At 44.7% G+C, this 20217-nt stretch overlaps 1 protein-coding gene across 1 annotated transcript; it reads right to left on the bottom strand.

Annotated features, from left to right (window-relative positions):
- Positions 1 to 1790: 1790 nt before the first annotated feature.
- ARR3 (arrestin 3) lies at positions 1791 to 18741 on the bottom strand. Its single transcript, XM_081847343.1, has 16 exons — positions 18672 to 18741; positions 15982 to 16033; positions 14790 to 14820; positions 14140 to 14200; positions 13412 to 13456; positions 12457 to 12656; positions 11342 to 11401; positions 10960 to 11027; positions 9581 to 9716; positions 8323 to 8407; positions 8134 to 8206; positions 7016 to 7153; positions 6100 to 6183; positions 4959 to 4982; positions 4605 to 4661; positions 1791 to 2657 (listed from the first exon to the last, which is right to left on the bottom strand). The coding sequence occupies exons 2-16, from the start codon at positions 15996 to 15998 to the stop codon at positions 2561 to 2563; spliced, it is 1176 nt and encodes a 391-aa protein (XP_081703469.1). The 5' UTR covers positions 15999 to 16033; positions 18672 to 18741; the 3' UTR covers positions 1791 to 2560.
- Between the last annotated feature and the right edge of the window lie 1476 nt (positions 18742 to 20217).

The raw sequence follows: 20217 nt of genomic DNA, 5'->3' as shown, positions 1-20217 counted from the left end.
CTTCTGCAGGTTACCCAGCTCCTCTTAAGAACTGATGACTGGTGCCATCTAGTGGACATTTGAGAGCTTTTGCAATCCTTAGCTGACAGTGCTCGTGATGTGCTGAAGGCCTTTCTCTTTACCCAGGGAGTCCAGCAGTTGTTGTGGAGAGCAAGGAAGCATTTGCAACCCTGCCCCCCAGGGCCTGGGTGTTGGTGCTGACCTTTAAAGCCCTAAATGGCCTCTACCCAGTATACATGCAGGAACCTCTCCACCTCCATTGCTCAGCCCAGACACTGAGGTCCTCCTCTGAGAGTCTCCTGCTGGTTCACTCAGCATGAGTAGCAAAATTACAGGAAACCAGGCATAGGGCCTTCTCAGTAGTGGCCTTCTTCCCTGTGTAACGCCCTCCCTTCAGATGTCAAGGAGATCTAAAGGCAGTCCTGTATTGGGAGGTTTTTAATGCTTGATGCTTTTCTTATTATTTTTTATTATGTGTTTAGATATGCTGTAAGCTGCCCAGAATGGTTGAAGAAACCTAGCCAGATGGGCGGGGTATAAATAATAAAATTCTTCTGCTTATTGTTGTTGTTGGCTGAGGGGGATACAGAATTATGGGGCAGCATTTGCTGGATGAATCCTTTTAAGAAGGGCCTCTGCAGCTCAGTGGCAGAGTCCCTTCTTGGCATACAAAAGGTCCTGGGTTCAAACTCCCATGGCATCTCCAGTTTAAAAGATCTCAGATGGTGAGAGAACACTTGCAGAGATCTAACATAAAACATGCAGCAAGGAAAAACATGGAAATACAGGATGTCCCCTTTTAAAAGCTCTTTCCAGCCTTTTCTACTACTCTAGCAGACAAGAGGCCACACATTTGGCAAGTCATAAAGTGGTTTACTTTGCCAAGAGTCAGATGCAGATGCTTTTCCATACAGTAGTCAGAAAAAGCTGCACAGGCAGTTAAAATGTTGCTTAGTTACAAAATGGTAAAAGTTCCTGAACTATTGGTATAGTAGAGAAAAAACTCCATTGTGGACTGAAACAAAAGAGGCTGGTTAAAGCCATGAATTGCAGGACATTGGACTAAATTATTCTTAGAGCTCACTTCCAACCCTACAGTCCTTTGACTCTATGCCCTTGGGAGGTTGTGGACTCCCTTTCGTTGCAGGTTTTTAAGCAGAGGTTGGATGGCCCTAGGTCAGATATTTTTTCACTGTGATTCCTCCAGTGCAGGGGGTTGGATTGGATGACCCTTGGGGACCCTTCCAACTCTACAGTTTCTATGAATTCTAGGGGGAGGGCCTAGAATGATACTTTACATGTGCTTTAGAATTTGTTTCCTTAAAAAAAATCATGTGGGTACCAGGATAAAGTGTTAAATGTTTTCGTGGTTGTGATTTGTGAAGGATTGACTTAGTCAAAAATCGGGCACCACTGCAATCTCAACCCATGTGTCTCAGTCCTGCTCTCTAGACAACAAAGAAACATGTCCACACACATAGTTTATTTATTTATTTATTTATTTATTTATTTATTTATTTATTTATGTGTTTATTTTAATTTCACAAAATTTATACACTGCTTGATTGTTTTAAAAAAACAAACAAAGAGAACAAATAGTTGCAATGGGTAAACCGGGAACCTCCATCCTTCAAGGGCAGTCTGAGGGCTTGGCCACACTTTCACTTGACCTGCATTCTGATTGTAGAATCATAGGCTCGGAGAATTGTGGAGCTAAAAGGGACCTACAGGAGTCATCTACTCCAAAGCCATGCAATGTAGGAATCCTTTAATTGTGTAAAAGTTAATTATGGGTCTGAGAGATTTTCTAGTTAGTTGCCCTTGCAAAAACCCAATTGTCACTGAATTAAGCAAAGCCTCTCTTCAGCTTGTCTACAGAAGATCTGGTTCAGCAGGTCAGCTTGGGGTTTTGTAAGGCCCAGAATGATGTAAAAAGCTCTTGGATCTGAGAGAATAAACTGGTACATGATATCATCAGAAGAATATCAGAAGAGCCTGCTAGATCAGGCCAGTGGCCGACCTAGTCCACTATCCTGTCCTCACAGTGGCCAACCAGATTCCCCAATGGGAAAGCAGCAAGCAGGATCCAAGCACAAGAGCCCTGTGGTTTCCGGCAACTGGTATTCAGAACCATATCTGCCTCCAGATGTGGAGGCAGAGCATAGTCGTCATGGCTAGTAGCTATCAACAGCCATATTCTCCCCCAATGAATTTGTTCAATCCTCTTTTGAAGCTATCCAAGTTAGTGGCTATCGCTGCCTTCTGTGGAAGAGAGTTCCACAGGTTAACTATGCCCTGCATAAAGAAGGACTTCAAGTACATGACATGATCAAAATGCAGGTCAAGCGAAAGTGTGGATGAGCAGCAAGACTGAGGACTCAGTGCCACAGCAGTTTGGGGTTTTTGTTTTGAAAGGTGAGAGCAGCAAGCTCAGCAAAAACTACCACATCACAAATGCAATACGTACTCTAGAGAAAAAACATGTTTCTGCAGGGATGGTGGGGAAGACACATGGGAAGGCTGTCTAAGGTTTCTTGCACTGGTCTGGTGGGTCGTGCCCTTAGCTCTCTTTGTCTTCTTCTTCCTTCTCTTCCTCGTCATCCTTCTCCCCTTTGAGCTTTTGGCGAGCAAATTCCTCGATCACAATATCTTCCTCACTGGAAGAAATGAGAGAATGAAACAATGTAGGAAGAGCCTTCCTCAATCAGGCCAATGACCCATCTTAGTCCAGTCAACCTGTTCTCAAAGTAGCCAACCAGGTAACTCTTTGGTGGAATCCACCAAGCAGGATCTCAGCACACACACACACACACACACACCCATGCCAACCCCCCCCCCCCGTGGCTTCCAGCAAGTGAGATGCAGAAGATTGCTGCCTCCAGAAAAAGGTGAAACTTCCAATGGGAGCAGAGGTTGGTGCCCTTCTCTCTCTCCCCCCCCCCCCATTGCCTTTGAGGACATAGAATTGTAGCTTGGAAGGTACCTCCAAGAGCCATCTAGTCCACCCCACCCCCTGCAATTGTGGTGATCTGTTATTCCACCTATGGTCCTCAGCCCCCATCTAATGTTCCCCAGAGGCTCTCTCAATCAGCTTCCTGGATGCTATTGTTGTTGTTATTAATTTATATTACTTTATTATATATTATTAATAATATATTATTGTATTTAGTAATATAAATAAAATAGTATTGTTAAGAATATTAATTAATATTGATAATAAATGATAGATATTAATATTTTTATTTTATTGCCCATCCTTTACCCTAAGATCCTAAAATCAAAACACATCGTTGAAAAGTGTTTAAAGCAACTTCCAATAACAATATAAGGAGTGTCCTAAAAATATGCAGCTTGAGTGTCAAGAGCTAAGGCAAAGAGGTGCATCTCTAGCATCCTCTGGAAACTGTGCAATGAAGATGCCAGATGCGCCTCTGCAGGGAGGGAGTTCCTCACTTAGGGGCTGCCACAGAGAAGGCCCTCCACCTGACAGGCCACTCCCCCATCTTTGATGGAGGAGGGGACTATCAAGAAGGCCCCCTCTGCCGATTTCAGCACCCAAGAGGGTCTTTAGGGAAGAAGGTGACATTTCAGGTGGATCTGTCTTTAAGTGACCCCACAAAGAAGTAAAGAAGAACAGCTAATTACCTCCTTGGAAGAGCAGAACACGTAAGTGCAGATATCCAGGATGAGCCGTTTGCAGGGTAGAAGAGGGAGGGGAAAGAAGGAAAAGGCAAACCGTCAGTTTTCAGATCCTCCACATGCAAAGCCTAAGGAAGGGTCTTGGGGCATCTTCAGAGACATCAAATTTACAGTGAAAAGTTCAGTGGCAGTGAAATGCAGTTTGTGCAGTCAGTTGAGGCTCAATGCATGCAGAAGGAGGAAAGCAACTATTCCTGCCAGTGGTAGAATAATAGAATCATGGCATTGGAAGGGTCCCCCAAGGATCATCTATTCCAACCTACTGCAATGCAGAAATCACAGCCAAAATACATTGAGCGGTAGTCAAGAACTGCAGGCACACATATATGAGAACTCATGGATATTTCATATCTCTTGAACAGGCACTCCCTGGAATGTTTAATTTTTCCTTACCTTGGTGTAGCTGTTGACGATTCACACATCAGAGGGAGGGAAGAAAAAAAGAGAGGTGATTAGTCACATTGATAATTATTATTATTGTTCCTAAAGAACCTGAAATAGAAATGAGTGCAAAATGTGTAGCTGTGCATACACTTCCATTTACTCAGCAACCAGTGTGCTGGGCTGGGAATCATAGAATCATAGAACTGTAGAGTTGGAAGGGACCCCAAATGGTCACACGCACCAGTAGCCATCCAGTGGTTTCATAAAAAATAATGCATTTTAATGCAGTTGCCTCCAAAGCCACCTTCAATCTGGATTAAGAAAAAGGACAACCCAGCTGTGTTTCGAGATGGTCATGTGTGTGCCTGCCTAAGAGAATTCTAGGGAGAAGGAGGAAGGTCAGGGAATAGGTCCTTAGTACTTCCATTCAGAAAGACTCTTAGAGAAGTATTTCTGAATGGTGACAAAGCCATGGGGATGGTTTTATATCTCCCACAAATCTCCTGCGCAAAGCCTTTTACTCACAATCATCAGGTTTGGGATGCATCAGGACCACAGGCATCTCCACACCAACATCGCTGAAAAAGAGAGGAGGACAGAGGACTGAATGGGAGATGCCTCAGAGAGCAAACAGAAGCTTAGAAGCAGAGAATTCTAGGGGCATCCAAGGACATTCAGTGCAATGCCCGGCAGTGCAGGAATCACAGCTATTTGTTCACACTGTGATTATTTCTAATTGTTCATAATACGTTTCCCTCCCTTAAATTGTTATAATTATTGTTGTTCGTTTTGTATGCTGTGAGACGCTTGGAGCGCAGTGTGGAAAAGTGGCACACAGATGAGGTGATGCCGATGGTCAATAAATTGGGGCTTACCTTGATGTGAGATCTCCCAGGATGCTGCAAAGAGAAGAGGAGATTCAAGGTGGAGGACTGCACAAAGGTGGAAACATTCATTGGGAAGGCTATCCCTCCCGTCCCAGTGTGAGGGCACCCAGGCCAATTCAGAGGGTCTGTTGGGAGCCCCTTGGGCTTCCAGTTTTCCACCGCTTAGGGCTTCATGTCAACTCACAGGCCAAAGGCAGAGCCTGGACCTATCGTTTGGACCTATATAGACTTCAAGAGACACAGAAGAGCATCCTCTTCTCACAGCGGTCAAACAGATGCCCAAATGAGCAACTTGCAAACAGGATCTGAACACAAGGGCCTTCTTTCCTCCTGTGGTTTCCAGCAACTCTCATTCAGAAGCATTGCTGCAGAGGCAGATTTAAGGGAGTGTGACTGGTTAGGTTGCACTGGGTGCAGAGCCTCAGGGGTCCTGCACCTATTATTTATAATGGAGTGTGAAAAGGGGAGGGGTACTGAATTTTGGTGTTGTACAGGGTGCTGCTGAAATTTGAGACCCCAAGATCTGCCACTGCATTGCTGTTTCCAGCTGTGAAGCAAGCGCATAGCCATTATGACCAGTAGCCATCAATAGCCCTTTTCTTCCGCCATGAATTTGTCTAATCCTCTTTTAAAGCCATCCAAGTTGGTGGCCAGAATTGCCTCCTATGGGAGTTGGTGGCCAGAGTTGGTGGCCAGAATTGCCTCCTATGGGAGTTTAGCTAAGAAGAACTTTATTTTGTCCTGAATCTTGCAGCATTTGGCTTCACTGGATGTCCACGAGTTCTGGTGCTTTGAGAGAAGGACAAAAACCTTTCTCTCTCTGCTTTCTCCATGCCAGACATATTTCTGTAAACTTACATCATATTGTCTCTCACTCACATTATCTATAAACTAGTAAGCCCCCAATGCCGCAGCCTTTCCTTACAGGGTTGAGCCAATAAAATGTGTCCTTTATAGGGTGCATCCTCATATCTCTTCAGAAATGCAACATTCCCAAAGGGAGAGAGGAAATCAAATAATTTCAAAAAAAAAATTCACCCTGACCAGGCTAGGCCAAGACTGAGCAGGACAGAATAACAAGGCAACATAACCCAGAAATGATAGTTTCTCCCATAGAAAACATCCTCACCCTCCTCTGGATACCATCAGGTTGACTTTCACTGTGTAGGAAACCAGGATCCCGAGAACCTCCTTGTCCATCCCGGGTCTCAGACTAAGGGAGAAAAAACAGGAGACATTCAAACAAGAGTCACCATAGACAAGAATATCAGAACATAAGAAGAGCCTGGAGGATCAGGCCAGTGGCCCATCTAATCCAGCATTGTCTTCTCACAGTGGGGAACAGATGTCCACTATGGGAAACCCACAAGCAGGATCCGGGCACAAGAGCAATTCTCCCCTCCTGTGGCTTCCCACAACTCGAATCCAGAAAAATTTCTTCCTCCAACTATAGAGGTAGAACATAGCCATTGTGGCTAGTAACATCAGTAGCCCTTTCCCCATGAATTTGTACACTCCTCTTTTGAAGCTGCCCAGGTTAGTGGTCATCAAGAGCATGGTTTGTCAATGTGGCACCCACGGGTGCATCTGCAGAGGCCTTTCAAGGTGCTCTCAGGGCCCTGCCACTCTGCTAAAATGTGGCTTGGAAGAAGCCTTTTTTGACCAATATTTTGTATTTATTTATTTATCTGTTGCATTTCTATTCTGCCTTTTTCTCTAAGGAACTCAAGGTGGCAACCATAGTTCTCCCCGTTTTCATTTAATTCCCCCTCCAACAACCCTGTGAGGGAAGCTGGGCTTAGAGGTAGTGACTGCCCCTCCCTAAGGACGCACAGTGAGCTGCATGGCCAAGTGAGGATTTGAACTCTGGTCTCCCAGGCCCCTGTCAGGCACTCTAACCACCACACAAGTGTTTCTCTGGGCCCCAAAAGGTTGGTGACAGCCTCACACTGCAGAGAATGGGCAACACAGAAAAGGAATCAGTTTCTCTCTCAATTCCCTGCCCCTCTCTGGCTTCCAGTATGCTCCTCAGGGTCCAGACTTACACGGTGGTAGAGGCCAGGTTGGTGTCCTCATGCTTGAGCTTCCCATCCAGGGCCAGACCCCGCTTCTCCCGGTTGTTGTTCAAGCTGGGGGTGATGCTGTATTTTTTGGAGAAGGTGGAGTTGGCAGCCACGTTCTCCCTGCAGAAGGAGAGCAATGGAGGAGGTTAAAGGAGCCTACCTTTCCTCAATTTAAAACCACACACCACACCTCAAAAAACTTAGAATCATGGAATCATAGAACTGTAGAGTTGGAAAGGATCCCTAAGGCTCATCTAGTCCAATGGAGGAATCACATCTAAGGATTTTTTGTTGTTACAGTGGTTTACAAACTTAATCCTTTCCAGAAGTCCGTTCTTGATCTGAATCCGTTCTTAAACAGAGGCGCGCTTTCCCTAATGAGGCCTCCTGCCGCCAGTGCCCTTCCACCATTCGGATTCCATTCTTAGACCGAGGTAAAGTTCGCAAACCGCGACACTACTTTCGGTTTTGCAGAGTTCGTAAACTGAACAGTTCGTAAACAGGACTGTTCTTAAACCGAGGTACCGCTGTATTTAAATACAGAAAGTCAGATTTCAGATTGAAAAAGATGAGAGTTGGGGAAAATTGAAATTGGTGTGTCCTTCCATCCCACATTCTGAACAATGAGACCCATCCCCAAGAAGTTGTAGAAGAATTTTTCTCTCCCCTCACAAAAATAATAAGAATTAGGGTGGAGAATTTCAAGAGCTCATTTTGCACACAGCTCTAGTACAACCCTCTTGCAAGGTAGGCTCATCTGTCTTCCCACCCCACCCCTCCAGTGAAAAGGAACGTCATTATGTGGAGTGAAGTGTTAGACTCATATCCATGTGTAAGTACACAAATTAAACACAGGAAAAGTTGAACTCCTCAAACATTTCTGAGAGAAGTTAGCATTTTCACAATGGGTGTGAAAATGGTCCTGGGACAGAATTAAAACAAAAGAAGAGACTGACTTCCTCTGTGCCTCATCATCAATTCTTTTTTTTTGGGGGGGGGGGCACTGATCCAGATTTTTCTCACGAAGACCCAAGGCCTTGCACAAGTTGAAGACATCTGTGCAAAGACACACTGGTCTGGTTAGAGATCTGTGTGCTTACACGAACTCCTCTGAACAGACAGCCTTGGTGTATTTGTCCAGCGAATATAGAACCACATCTGTGACTTGCTCAACTAAACGGAGAGAGAGAGAAAGAAATTACTGAGGTGATAACAGATTCACAGAATTGTAGAGCTGGAATATGACCCTTCCAACCCCCTGCAAAGCAGGGTTCTATTGGTGCCCTTACCTGTTATTTTGATCTTCTTCACAATCTTGTTGGTGGTGTTGTTGATGTTGACATTAACGCCAATTGGATCTCCATGATAATAAATCTGAAACGACAGGGGGTTGTTGCTGAAGATAGAGGGGGGGAAAGGGAAGGAAATCCTAATCTTCTCCTGGACCCACAACTATTTCCACAACTATCTCCTGCACCATTTTGTGTATTACATCTTGCGATGACTGGATTATTGCTAAAGTCATTGTGGAATGATGCAATACAATTGCTTATGAGAGCAAGGCCTTGTCAGAATATAACCCCTGTGCTCAGAGATCTGCACTGGCTGCTCATTTGCTATGGGGCCAAGTTCAAGGTGTTGCTATTAATGTGCAAAACCCTTAACAGCATGGAACCAGTTTACCTGCAATATCACTTTACCTCAGGCATCCCCAGCCTGTGGCCCTCCAGATGTTTTGGCCTACAACTCCCATGAACAGGACCAGTGGTCCGGGATGATGGGAACTGTAGTCCAAAACATCTGGAGGGCCAAAGGTTGGGGATGCCTACTTTACCTCATGTATATGCCCACTCAACTGCTTCTGTCTGCATAATTGACACTGTTAGAGTTGCCACCTAATTCCTGTTCTTCATTTGTAAGACATTGGTCTTTTAGTGTGGCAGCACTTTAACTCTGGAACTTCCTGCCTATTGACATCATGAAAGCACCTTCACTGTACCCTTTTCAGCACCTGCTAAAAACCGTTTTGCTTAGGCAAGCCTGTCCACATGTTTAGAATGTTGATGTCTGCTTTAATCTGTTTTTACTTAATTGCTGGTTTTATCTTCTGAATGTTTTATAGAGTTGCTTTTACTGATTAAAATTTATTGTTTTATCTTTTTCATGAACTGCTCTGAAGGGTGTGCTGTTGTTGTTTTTTAAAAAAAACATCCCAGAGGTGTATAATTTTTTTTGAAATAAATAAATAAATGACGAAATTGAGCAGAAAGGCCACACATTTGGCCAAATTAACTGACTGCAAATCAAGGTGTGGTTAAGCAATGGACTTGTAGAAGTGGAAGGTACTATGACTTCCCTTGGTTTAGACTTCTGTTGATGCAGCTTAGAACTGCATTAGGTTTTGTTTTTGTTTTGTTTTTGCAGCTGCTTCACATTTTTGGCTCACTTAAAGGGTCAATAATGTCTCACTAAGCGTGGGGCCCCCCGGAGCACAGAGACTTGGTGGAGGGGAGAGAATGCCTCAAAAGACCAACACGCAACACGCACCTCCTTATCCAGAGAGGCCTCCAGGTGCAAAGGCTTATCCGACATCATGAACTGCCTGGTTGTCTCCGACTTTGGGGCTGGGCCTGTCTGGGCAGGTGCAAACTGGACCTTCCGAATCACCAGCCTCACCGAATTTCTGCACAGAGAAGACGTGTGTTATTTGAGAGAGGCATTTACCTCTTCCATAGAACTGCAGAGCTGGAAGAGACTCCAAGGGTCATCTAAGCCAACTCTCTGCAATGCAGAAATTGCATCCAGCTCTTCCAAGGAGAAGCTAGTGGGAGGCAGGTGCTTTCATCAATTCCAGAAATCCTCCCTCCAAGTTCAGTAGAAATTAAGAAGAGGCCAAAGATCAGGCCAAAAGGGGCCCAGTATCCTGTCATCACAGGGGTTGACCAGATGCCCCAGTGGGAAGCCTCCAAACAGGATCCAGGCACAAGAGCAATTCTCCCTTCCTGTGGCTTCCAGCAAGGGTTCCTAACATATGTAAAGGGTAAAGGGACCCCTGACCATCAGGTCCAGTCGTGGCCGACTCTGGGGTTGCGGCGCTCATCTCGCTTTATTGGCCGAGGGAGCCAGCATACAGCTTCCGGGTCATGTGGCCAGCATGACTAAGCCGCTTCTGGTGAACCAGAGCAGCGCACGGAAACGCCTTTTACCTTCCCGCCAGAGTGGTACCTATTTATCTACTTGCACTTTGACTTGCTTTTGAACTGCTAGGCTGGCAGGAGCAGGGACCGAGCAACGGGAGCTCACCCCGTCGTGGGGATTCAAACCGCCGACCTTCTGATCAGCAAGTCCTAGGCTCTGTGGTTTAACCCACAGCTCCCTGCCCACAAAACATATAAATATATATTATCTATATTGCTAGAGAATCAGTGTGGTGGAGTGGTTAGTGTGTTGGATAAGGACCTGGGAGAGCCAGGTTCAAATCCCCCACCACTTGGCCAGGAAGCTCACTGGGTGACCTTGGGAGTCAGCCACTGTCTTTCAGCTTCATCTACCTCATAGGGCTGTTGTGAGCATAAAAATGGGGAGGGGAGCGACGGGGAGGAGAACTATGGACACAACCTTGAGCTCCCTGAAGAAAAAGTTGGGATATAAATGCAGTGAATAATAATAATAGATTGCAAACTGTCTTATTTTCCTTGTTGGTTTTACATAAGTGGATCCCAGAGCCTTTTCCTAGAATCATAGAACTGCAATGTTGGAAGGGACACCAAGGGTCCTCTGATCCAGCCCCCTGCAATGCAGGAACCCCTAGCTAAATGGCCCTCCAGCCAGTCATTCTGTTCTTTGCATCATTTATTTTCAGCTGAAGAGCAAACTAAAAATGCTTTGAATAAATGAGTAACTGTTGAAGCTTATGCTGGGGTTACCTCTTGTGAATTTTCTCCTCCAGGTTTTCAGCACAGAATCCTTTGACCTCAAAGTCGACCCCACAAGACTGAGGAAAATGCAGAAGAAAGTTGGTTAGAGATTAAGGGTGGGTCATTCCTCTGGACTACTAATTGCAATTCTTGATACAAACACAACCAAGTCCTGAAGTGCCTTAAAAGGCTCGTGGTTTGAGGACAGAAAGCCATCCCATCGGGGTTCATAGAAAAGGGTTCGTACAACCATAGGATCGTACAGTTGGAAGGGATCCCTGAGGGTCATCTAGTCCAACCCCCTGAAGTGCAGGTATCACAGCTAAATTGAGATATGCTTTAATTTCCATTTGCTTTCCAGGTTTCTTGGATGCTTTCACACACAGCTCACCTTTCCAGCATCATCTGGTCCTGGCTGGAGGGTGACAGAGCAGGGGAGGTTGGTTGCCATCTAGAGAGAAAATAAATAATATTTTATTCCCTTTTAATGTCTACGCTTTTCTAAAAAGCAGTTTTTCTTCTGGAGCTGCTTGTCCCAAATGACATGTTGGGCTGGCTGGGGTAGGAGTCAGTACGAGGATTACCATCAACATTTGGAATATTCCACATTTGGAATATACTGTGTACAACCCTGGTTGCCTCTCCTCAAAAAGGAGGTCGTAGAGTTGAAAAAGGTGCAAAAGAGGGTACCTCAGCTGATCAAGGGGGTGGAGTGACTCCCTTATGAGGGAAGGTTGCAGTGTTTGGGACCTTTCAGTTTGGAGAAAAAAAGGCAAGTAATAGGGGACATAATTGAACTTTATAAACTGGTACATGACATGGAGAAAGTGGATAGAGAAAAGTTCTTCTCCCTCTCTCATAATGCTAGAAGTCGTGAGCATCCAATGAAGCTGAATGTTGGAAGTTTCAGGACAGATTAAAGGAAGGAATTTCCTCCTGCAGGTGACAGCAATGGCCACCAACCTGAATTGGACAAATTCATGGAGCGCTATTGATGGCAATTAGCCACGATGGCTATGCTTTGCCACCACAGTTGGAGGCAGCAATGCTTCTGAATGCCAGTTGCTGGAAACCCTAGGAGGGGAGAGGGCTCTTGTGCTCAAATCCTGCTTGAGGTATTCCCTTTGGGGCACCTGGTTGGCCACTGTGAGAAGAGGAGGCTGGAGTCTAGGTGGGCCCCTGGCCTGACCCAGCAGGGCTTTTCCCACATTCACCTTTCCTCCCAAGGAACCCATGTTGGCATATATGGTTCTCCACCTTTCTCACAACAACCCTGTGAGGTGAAGTTTGTTAGCCTAAGAGGCAGTGCTGGTTTCCCAAAAGAGACCAATGTGACAACAGGTTGATAGACCAGGTGGGCCCCTTTTGGCCTGATCCAGCAGTGCTCTTCTTATGTATTTATGTATACATATAATCATGTTTTTAGGATATAAAAACAATGACTCCATTGAGGGGGGAAAGATGGGGGTCTTGCACAGGGAAGAGGAAGATGCGTCAAAGGTGTACCTCAAAGGTGAAGGGGTAAGCATGTTCCCCCAGCTTTTTCATCAGCTTTTCCTGCAAAGGAGTAAGTGTCTTGGGGGCCTGGTCAGGCACAGGTGGGTACATCTGGGCAGTGAGGACATAGATGTCCTTCCGGAAGGTGAGCCCAATAACGTCCAGATCATCGCGGCCATAGCGGAATGCACAGGTCAGTGTCACGTACACTGTGGGGGAGGGGGCAGCAGGATGGAGAGAGGAAAAGAGAAGGAAGACATGGGGAGATGGGAGTTGAGAAAGGACAGCAGGGGCAGAGGGAAGAGAGATGATGGTTAGTTTAGAGAAAGTTTCTGAATTCAGATTGTAAATTAAATCTAGAACAGGATTCGTACATGAGCAGGTCTAATGTGCTATGTGTATGTGTGTTTTCGTTTGAAGATTAACTATACAATCTAACAAAGGAAGAACCACAGAAATGTAGAGTTGGAAGGAACCCCAAGAGTCATCTAGTCCAACCTCATGCAATGCAGGAATCAGAGCTACAAGAATCTCTGGCATCCAATGGGCATCCAACCTCAGTTTAAAACCTCCAATGAAGGGAGAGTCCACCACCATAAAGGGGAGTCTGTTCCACTGTCAAATGGCTCTTACTGTCAGAAAGCTTTTCCTGATGTTTAGTTGGAATCTCCTTTCCTGGCACTTGAAGCTATTGATTTGGGTCCTTCCTACTGGAGCAGCAGACAAGCCTGATATCTGTATCATTTTGCCCGCTTTAAGCTTCTAAATAGCAGCAGAGGCAATAAGCGTGAGAGGGAGGAAGAGGTGGTTTCATGGCTGAGCAGAGTTGCCTTGAACTAAGCCAGCGATTTCTGGAATAAAGTCTTTCCCAAATATTCATTTGTTTGCAATGAAAATTGTTACAAAATTTTTGTCTCCATCCCCCAAAAATAAAACTGGAAAAACAAGACAATGAGAAAATTACCTTTCCGGTCTTTCAGGTACTCTGGGTCAACCAAGACAATCCCATCTGCAAATACATGTAAAAGAGAATCGGATCAACAAGGAGGGAGAGGTAGATTGTAGCCTCATAGAATCATAGAATTGTAGAGTTGGAAGGGACCCCAGGGGTTGTCTAGCCCAACCTTGTAAAGGTAAAGGGACCCCTGACCATTAGGTCCAGTCGTGGCCAACTCTGGGGTTGCAGCGCTCATCTTGCTTTATTGGCCGAGGGAGCCGCTTCTGGAGAACCAGAGCAGTGCACGGAAACACCGTTTACCTTCCCGCCAGAGTGGTACCTATTTATCTACTTGCACTTGACGTGTTTTCAAACTGCTAGATTGGCAGGAGCAGGGACCAAGCAATGGGAGCTCACCCCGTCATGGGGATTTGAACCGCCGACCTTCTGATCGACAAGTCCTAGGCTCTGTGGTTTAACCCACAGCGCCACCCGCGTCCCTTAGCCCAACCTTGTACAAGGCAAGAATTCTATGATCTACAGGCAATAGAATTGTAGATTGGGAAGGGAACCAAGGGCCATGTACATGCCTGCAATGCAGGAATCACAGCTAAAAAAGCCCTGACAGATGGGTACTCAAGTTGGAGCTTAATGCCCCCCCCCAGTCATCAGGTAGACAGGCAATGTCATCAACCCCCACCATCTTTCCAGCTGAAATCCAGCTGACTCAAGGGGATAGAAAGAAAACCACTCACCGACAGGTTCTACAGAATCCACATGGTCCACAAAATCTCTTTTCCCCAGGTAGATGGATAGCTAGATGGGCAGGAGGAGGGGGGAAAGTGTTTGATCTGCTAGCAAATTTAGTCTTATGGCATCTTACAGCCATCAAAATAAGGCAGGTCCTAAAAACATACACCTCAACGGCAAATAAGTGTGTCTTTAGCATCCTCCAGAAGCTGCGCAATGAAGATGCCTGATGTACCCTTGGGGGGAAGGAGACTCAGGGGCTACACAGAGAAGGCCCCCCCCCAGCCTCTGAGGGTGGAGATGGTACCAAGAGGGCCCCTACCAAGACTTCCAAAGCTCAAATATTTGTTTATGGCACATCGATTTCAGAATCAGTGAATCAGAGAGTTGGAAGCATAGGAGCCAACTCCTAGGGGCCATGGGGGTGTCAGCCCCCACTATAAAATGTTTGAGAGGGCCAGGCTCCCGCAAAGTTGATGGGCATTCCCATTCAAATGGTGTGTGGGCACTGTGTCATGTGATCGATTATGCAGGGTGGGGTGGGGCTCACCTGGGCCCCCACAATATTTTATTCAAGTTGACACCCCTGGTTGGAAAAGACCCAACCCCCTGCAATGCAAGAATAAAATAATACATATTTGCACGGTGGTCTTACCTTTCCATTGGGGCAGGTCTTCTTGTACACTCTGCCAACAAAAGTATAGGGAAGGGAATGAACTCAAACCATTTTTTAAAAATAAAGTATTCCATTAAATACTGTGCTGCATATATTTCTCTAAGGCTAATGAACAGAAAGGAGACAGCAGAAGACCAACTTCCTTGGTAGAACAACAGTTCTAGAAGTCCTAGAAGTATAGAGTTCGAAGGGGTCATCTAGCTCAACCCCCCCCGCAACACCATTTTTGTCTGCCTGATTTTAAATGAAACCTAGCAAACAGAGGTTGGACTAGACGGCCCTCTGGAGTCCTTGCAACCCTAAGGTTCTGTGGCCAGAAGAATGTGAGCAAGTGCAATAGGGTGCTTTTGTTTGGAGGCTGCCGAAATACATACTCTGAGTGTGTATGCGTGTGTATGTTTGCATGGGATTTCTTGAGAAATGTCTGCTCAAGATGAATAGCATAAATAAATTAATGGTTGTTGGTTTTTTTGTTTGGAAAAAGAACATAGGGCGCTGCCTTACACCATTGGTCCATCTAGCTCACTATTGTCTACACTGACCGGCAGCTCCTCTCCAGGGTTTCAGGCAGGGCTCTATCCCAACCCTCCCTGGAGATGCCTTCAGGGATTGAACCTCAGGCCTTCTGCATGCAAGGGCCCCTGGGAAGCTGACTTATAGTGATTCAGACTATTGCTCCACCCGGTTCAGTATTGTCTGCACTGACTGGCAGCAATGGCTCTCCAAAGTTTCAGGCCAAGGATTTTCCTAGGCCTGCCTGGGGTTTCTCTTTCCCACTGAGCGACAGTCCTCTCCTTCAAAGTGCCATAGGATTCCAGTCCTTGTGGCTCTGTGTAAAAGGCCTGACTGAAAGAGCAACATCAGAAGCTGCTTTCTTTCTGTGAGTAACACCCATCGCTACATGTACCTTAGTGTTGTCTACATTGACTGGCAGGAGCAATTCAGGGCTTCAGGGGGGGGTAGTCCCACCTGGAAATGCCTAGCCCCACCTGGAAATGCCGGTAGGGACTGAGCCTGGGATCTTCTCCTGAGTGAAAAGCTAAACATAGGTGAGATCCAAGTTGGGGCACCCCCTCCACCATCCTACTGGGTCCAAGGTGAGTCTGATGGGGTGAAAATGAGCCCAAATGAGCTTGGTCTTTTCACATCTAGCAGGCAAAAGTTGACTTACTTTGACCCATCAGCCATATCCAATTAGTGTAGCAGAAGCAGCAGAAGCAGAACTGTGGAAGAAATTGAAAGGCTAAGTTAGCTGTATGGCAAAGGAAGGATTGCCCTTAGCCTTTTTAGTGCCACAGGACAAAAAATGGGATTTGCCTCCTCCACTTGCATCCTGCTTCCCTGTCCGCAAAGTCCTATGTTATAGAATCATAGAAATGTAGAGTTGGAAGGGACCCCAAGGGTCATCTAGTTCAACCCACTGCAATGCAGGAATCACAGCTCAATAGTCCCTTAGAGATGGCCATCCAACCTCTGCTTTAAAATCTCCAGTGAAGAAGAGTCTGCCACCTTCAGAGGTTGTTCATTCCACTGTTGAAAAGTTCTTACCACCAGAAAGTTCTTCCTAAGTTTTAGCCGGAATCACTTTTCTTGTCCTTCGAAGCCATTGGTTTGGGTCCTTCCCTCTGGACCAAAAGGAAACAAGTTTGCTCCATCTTCCATGTGAAAGCCCTTCAGATATTTGAAGGTGAGTATCATATCTCCTCTCCGTCTTCTCTTCTCCAGGCCAAACATACTCAATTCCCTTCACCGTTCCTCACAAGGTTTGGTTTCCAGACCCTTGATCATCTTGGTCACCCTCCTTTGCACACCCTCTAGCTGGCCAATATCCTTCTTAAATTGTGGTGCCCAAAACTGGACACAGGTCTTCATTTGAGGTCTGACCAAGGCAAAGCAGGTCTATTACTTCCCTTGATTTGGACACTCAACTTTTCTTGATGCTGCCTAGAATGGCATTAACTTTTTTTTTGCTGCTGCACAACACTGTTGCCTCAAGCTAAGCTTGCTGCCTACTCAGACCCCTAGATCCTTTACTCATCTCTTCCTATGGGGTGCCCCTTAACATTTGGCTGCACATTTGGTTATTCCTGCCAAAGTGTAGAATGTTCTGCTGATGTAGCCTTGAACTGCATTAGCACGGTTACATCACATGGTTGGCTCATGCTAAGTTTATAGTCTGCTAAGACCCTGAGATCCTTTTCACATGGACTGTTGTGTCTGTATTTGAGGTGCCCAACTTTAACCTGGGAATTAAAGAGTAAGTATATATCTTTAATCAGTAGAGTTTCTGCAAGATTAACAGGGATGAGCCCAGCTCTTTAAGCAGGTCAATCCTAACGAGCTGGGAGCCTACTAGCAGGTGTCACAACGAGGGGCCCATTTATGCAGCTACAACAAAGACATCCCTCAACACTGGCAAAGCAGCTGTGCATTGCCATTGACCATTTCAATGTAGTCTGCGCTGAAATTCCGAACTCTGAAAAAATGAATAGCTTACAATGCGGTTATTGATGGTATAGTGAGCATTATTTTATAGAAGGCAGTCCTACCATCTCACAAGGGGCTTGGATACTATCAACCTTAAAACTCTAAAGTAATAATGATTTTTAAAAATATTTCTAACTTTAATATAGACCAAAGTATGTCAGCGACTTGGAGTGCAAATGAACTTTCATTTTCTTTTCACAAAGAAACTTTCATAAGCCTTTGTCTGGCTGTCTGGCTGTCTGGCTGTCTGTCGGTCTGCCAATCAATCATCTATCTGTCAGTCTATATCTATCTATCATCTATCTATCTATCTATCTATCTATCTATCTATCTATCTATCTATCTATCTATAGCTATCTATCTATCTATCTATCTATCTATCTATCTATCTATCATCTATCTATCTATCTATCTATCTATCTATCTATCTATATCATCTATCTATCTATATCTATCTATCTATCTATCTATCTATCTATCTATCTATCATCATCTATCTATCATCTATATCTATCTATCTATCTATCTATCTATCTATCTATCATCTATCTATCATCTATCATCTATCTATCTATATCTATCTATCTATCATGTATCTATCTATCTATCTATCTATCTATCTATCTATCTATCTATCTATCATCTATCTATCTATCTATCTATCATCTATCATCTATCATTATCTATCATCTATCTCTACTGTCTGTTAGGCATGTCTGTTTGTCTATACATATTTGTCAGACATTCTATGTATCTATCTTGTCAGTCTATCTATCACCTGTTCGTCTATCTATTTGTCTCACTTTCTATCTATTGGTCTATTGGTCAGCTAGTCTAGCTATTAATCATCTATCTATCATGTATCTATCTATCTATCTATCTATCTATCTATCTATCTATCTATCTAATCTATCTATCTATCATCTATCATTTATCATCTTCCTCTATCTATCATCTATCTATCTATCTATCTATCTATCTATCTATCTATCTATCTATCATCTATCTATCTATCTATCTATCAGTCAAGGAATCAATCAATCACCTTCTGGTGCCTATATGCCAGCTGAAAAGCGAGATGAGCACCGCACCCCAGGGTCACCTTTGACTGGACTTGACTGTCCAGGGGTCCTTTACCTTTCTCAACTTTTACCATTTAATCTTTTATTTGTCATCTATTGTTACAATTATTCTCTCTGTTTATAGACATTATAAAATGAAACAATCAAACTTTTTTAAAAAATAATTTTCTGGTGCCAGATATATTCATCTAGTTTAGCTTTTAGTACTCAGAGAGAGGCACCCCCTAAATTCCTCTGTGCTCTGCTGGTCACTGGAGTAAAAGAAAAAGAAGGTCCATCCAAGATGCCTTACCTGAAATCAGGAGAGTCTCTCGAGGTCCACACACCTCTTTGCACCAATCCTGGAAGGCTTCTGACTATTGCACCAGGGCTTTTTATAACCCCATTGTGGTCCCTCCTCCATTCATTGGGGGTGTAATGTGTGTGCTTATTTTTGAGGCCAGAATCCTATTAGACTATTAGTTAAGGGGACTCTGGTTGAGTAACAGAGTGGGCTATAAATACGTTTTCTTTGGGAAGACGATTACAGGGATTGAGGAAGCAGGCTCAAGCACCAAGATTAGCCAGGCACAACGGTGCCTGAGATCAAGCCATCGATGTGGGTGTTCTTACTATACAGATGGCATCACCCTTCTTTGAAAATGTCCAAAATGTTCTCTTCTATATCACTTAATTGCCAGAGGGGATGCAATAAACTTGGTGGGTATTCTAATTTATGGTAGGGACATACACGTGTGCAAGATTTGGGGGATTTAATATTGATGGGAATGATAAATATTCCTGAACTATAGCTGTCCAAAATTAATGTAACCGAATATTAGTTATGATGCCTGTGTCAAAAGAACAGGTCTTATATGACGTCTGGGTACCTCAAAGAGCCATTGCAACAATGGGAAATATTACACTGGACACTTGGTACCACTTGCTCTAGAACAGAGCTGTGGTGGGGGAAAATGACACATAATTTGAGATTTCAGTGAGGACTAAAACCTCCAGACACTTTTCATATGATTTGGCATTCCTTTTTGGCATATAATGCAGCCGAACATCATTTTCAAGACAACCCTTGTCACAAGCCTGGCAAATCTGGAATAATCAGATAATGCTGATCATATTTGCTTGGATTTTGTTGCTTCCTCTCATATGTAACTATACAGTGCAGCATAGTGGTTAGAATGTCAAAACAGGGTTTGGATCCCCATTTGGACACAAAGTTCATTGGGTGTGACAATGGGGGCCAGTCATTGCCTTTCAGCCTAGGGTTATTGTGGAGATTAAATGTGAAGGGGGAGAACAATGGACTTGTCACTTTGAGCTCCTTGGAGGGAAAGTTGGAATATAAAAGCATCACAATTATTAATAATTAATATTAATAAACTGTATTCATTCTATGTGCCTATTTTATAGCTTTGTATTTCATCTTTTCGCTTTCACCTGTTGTATAAGGTCTACCAGACTTGCGTGTTGAGCCCCCTGGTTTATGGAAGTGAGTCATGGGCAGCTTACAACTGCCAGGAGCAATGCCTCAACTCCTTCCACATGTGCTACGTCAGGAACATTTTGGGCATCACATGGCAGGAAGAAGAAGAAGAGTTTGGATTTGATATCCTGCTTTATCACCACCCAAAGGCGTCTCAAAGAGGCTAACATTCTCCTTTCCCTTCCTCCCCCACAACAAACACTCTGTGAGGTGAGTGGGGCTGAGAGACTTCAAAGAAGTGTGACTGGCCCAAGGTCACCCAGCAGCTGCATGTGGAGGAGTGGAGACGCGAACCCTGTTCACCAGATTACGAGTCTACCACTCTTAACCACTTCACCACACTGGACAGAGTTTGAAA

The sequence above is a fragment of the Podarcis erhardii genome (genome assembly GCF_964252035.2).
Source record: "Podarcis erhardii genome assembly, chromosome: Z".
In the NCBI taxonomy this organism is placed as follows: domain Eukaryota; kingdom Metazoa; phylum Chordata; class Lepidosauria; order Squamata; family Lacertidae; genus Podarcis; species Podarcis erhardii.
This window is presented reverse-complemented; position numbering and strand designations above follow the sequence as displayed.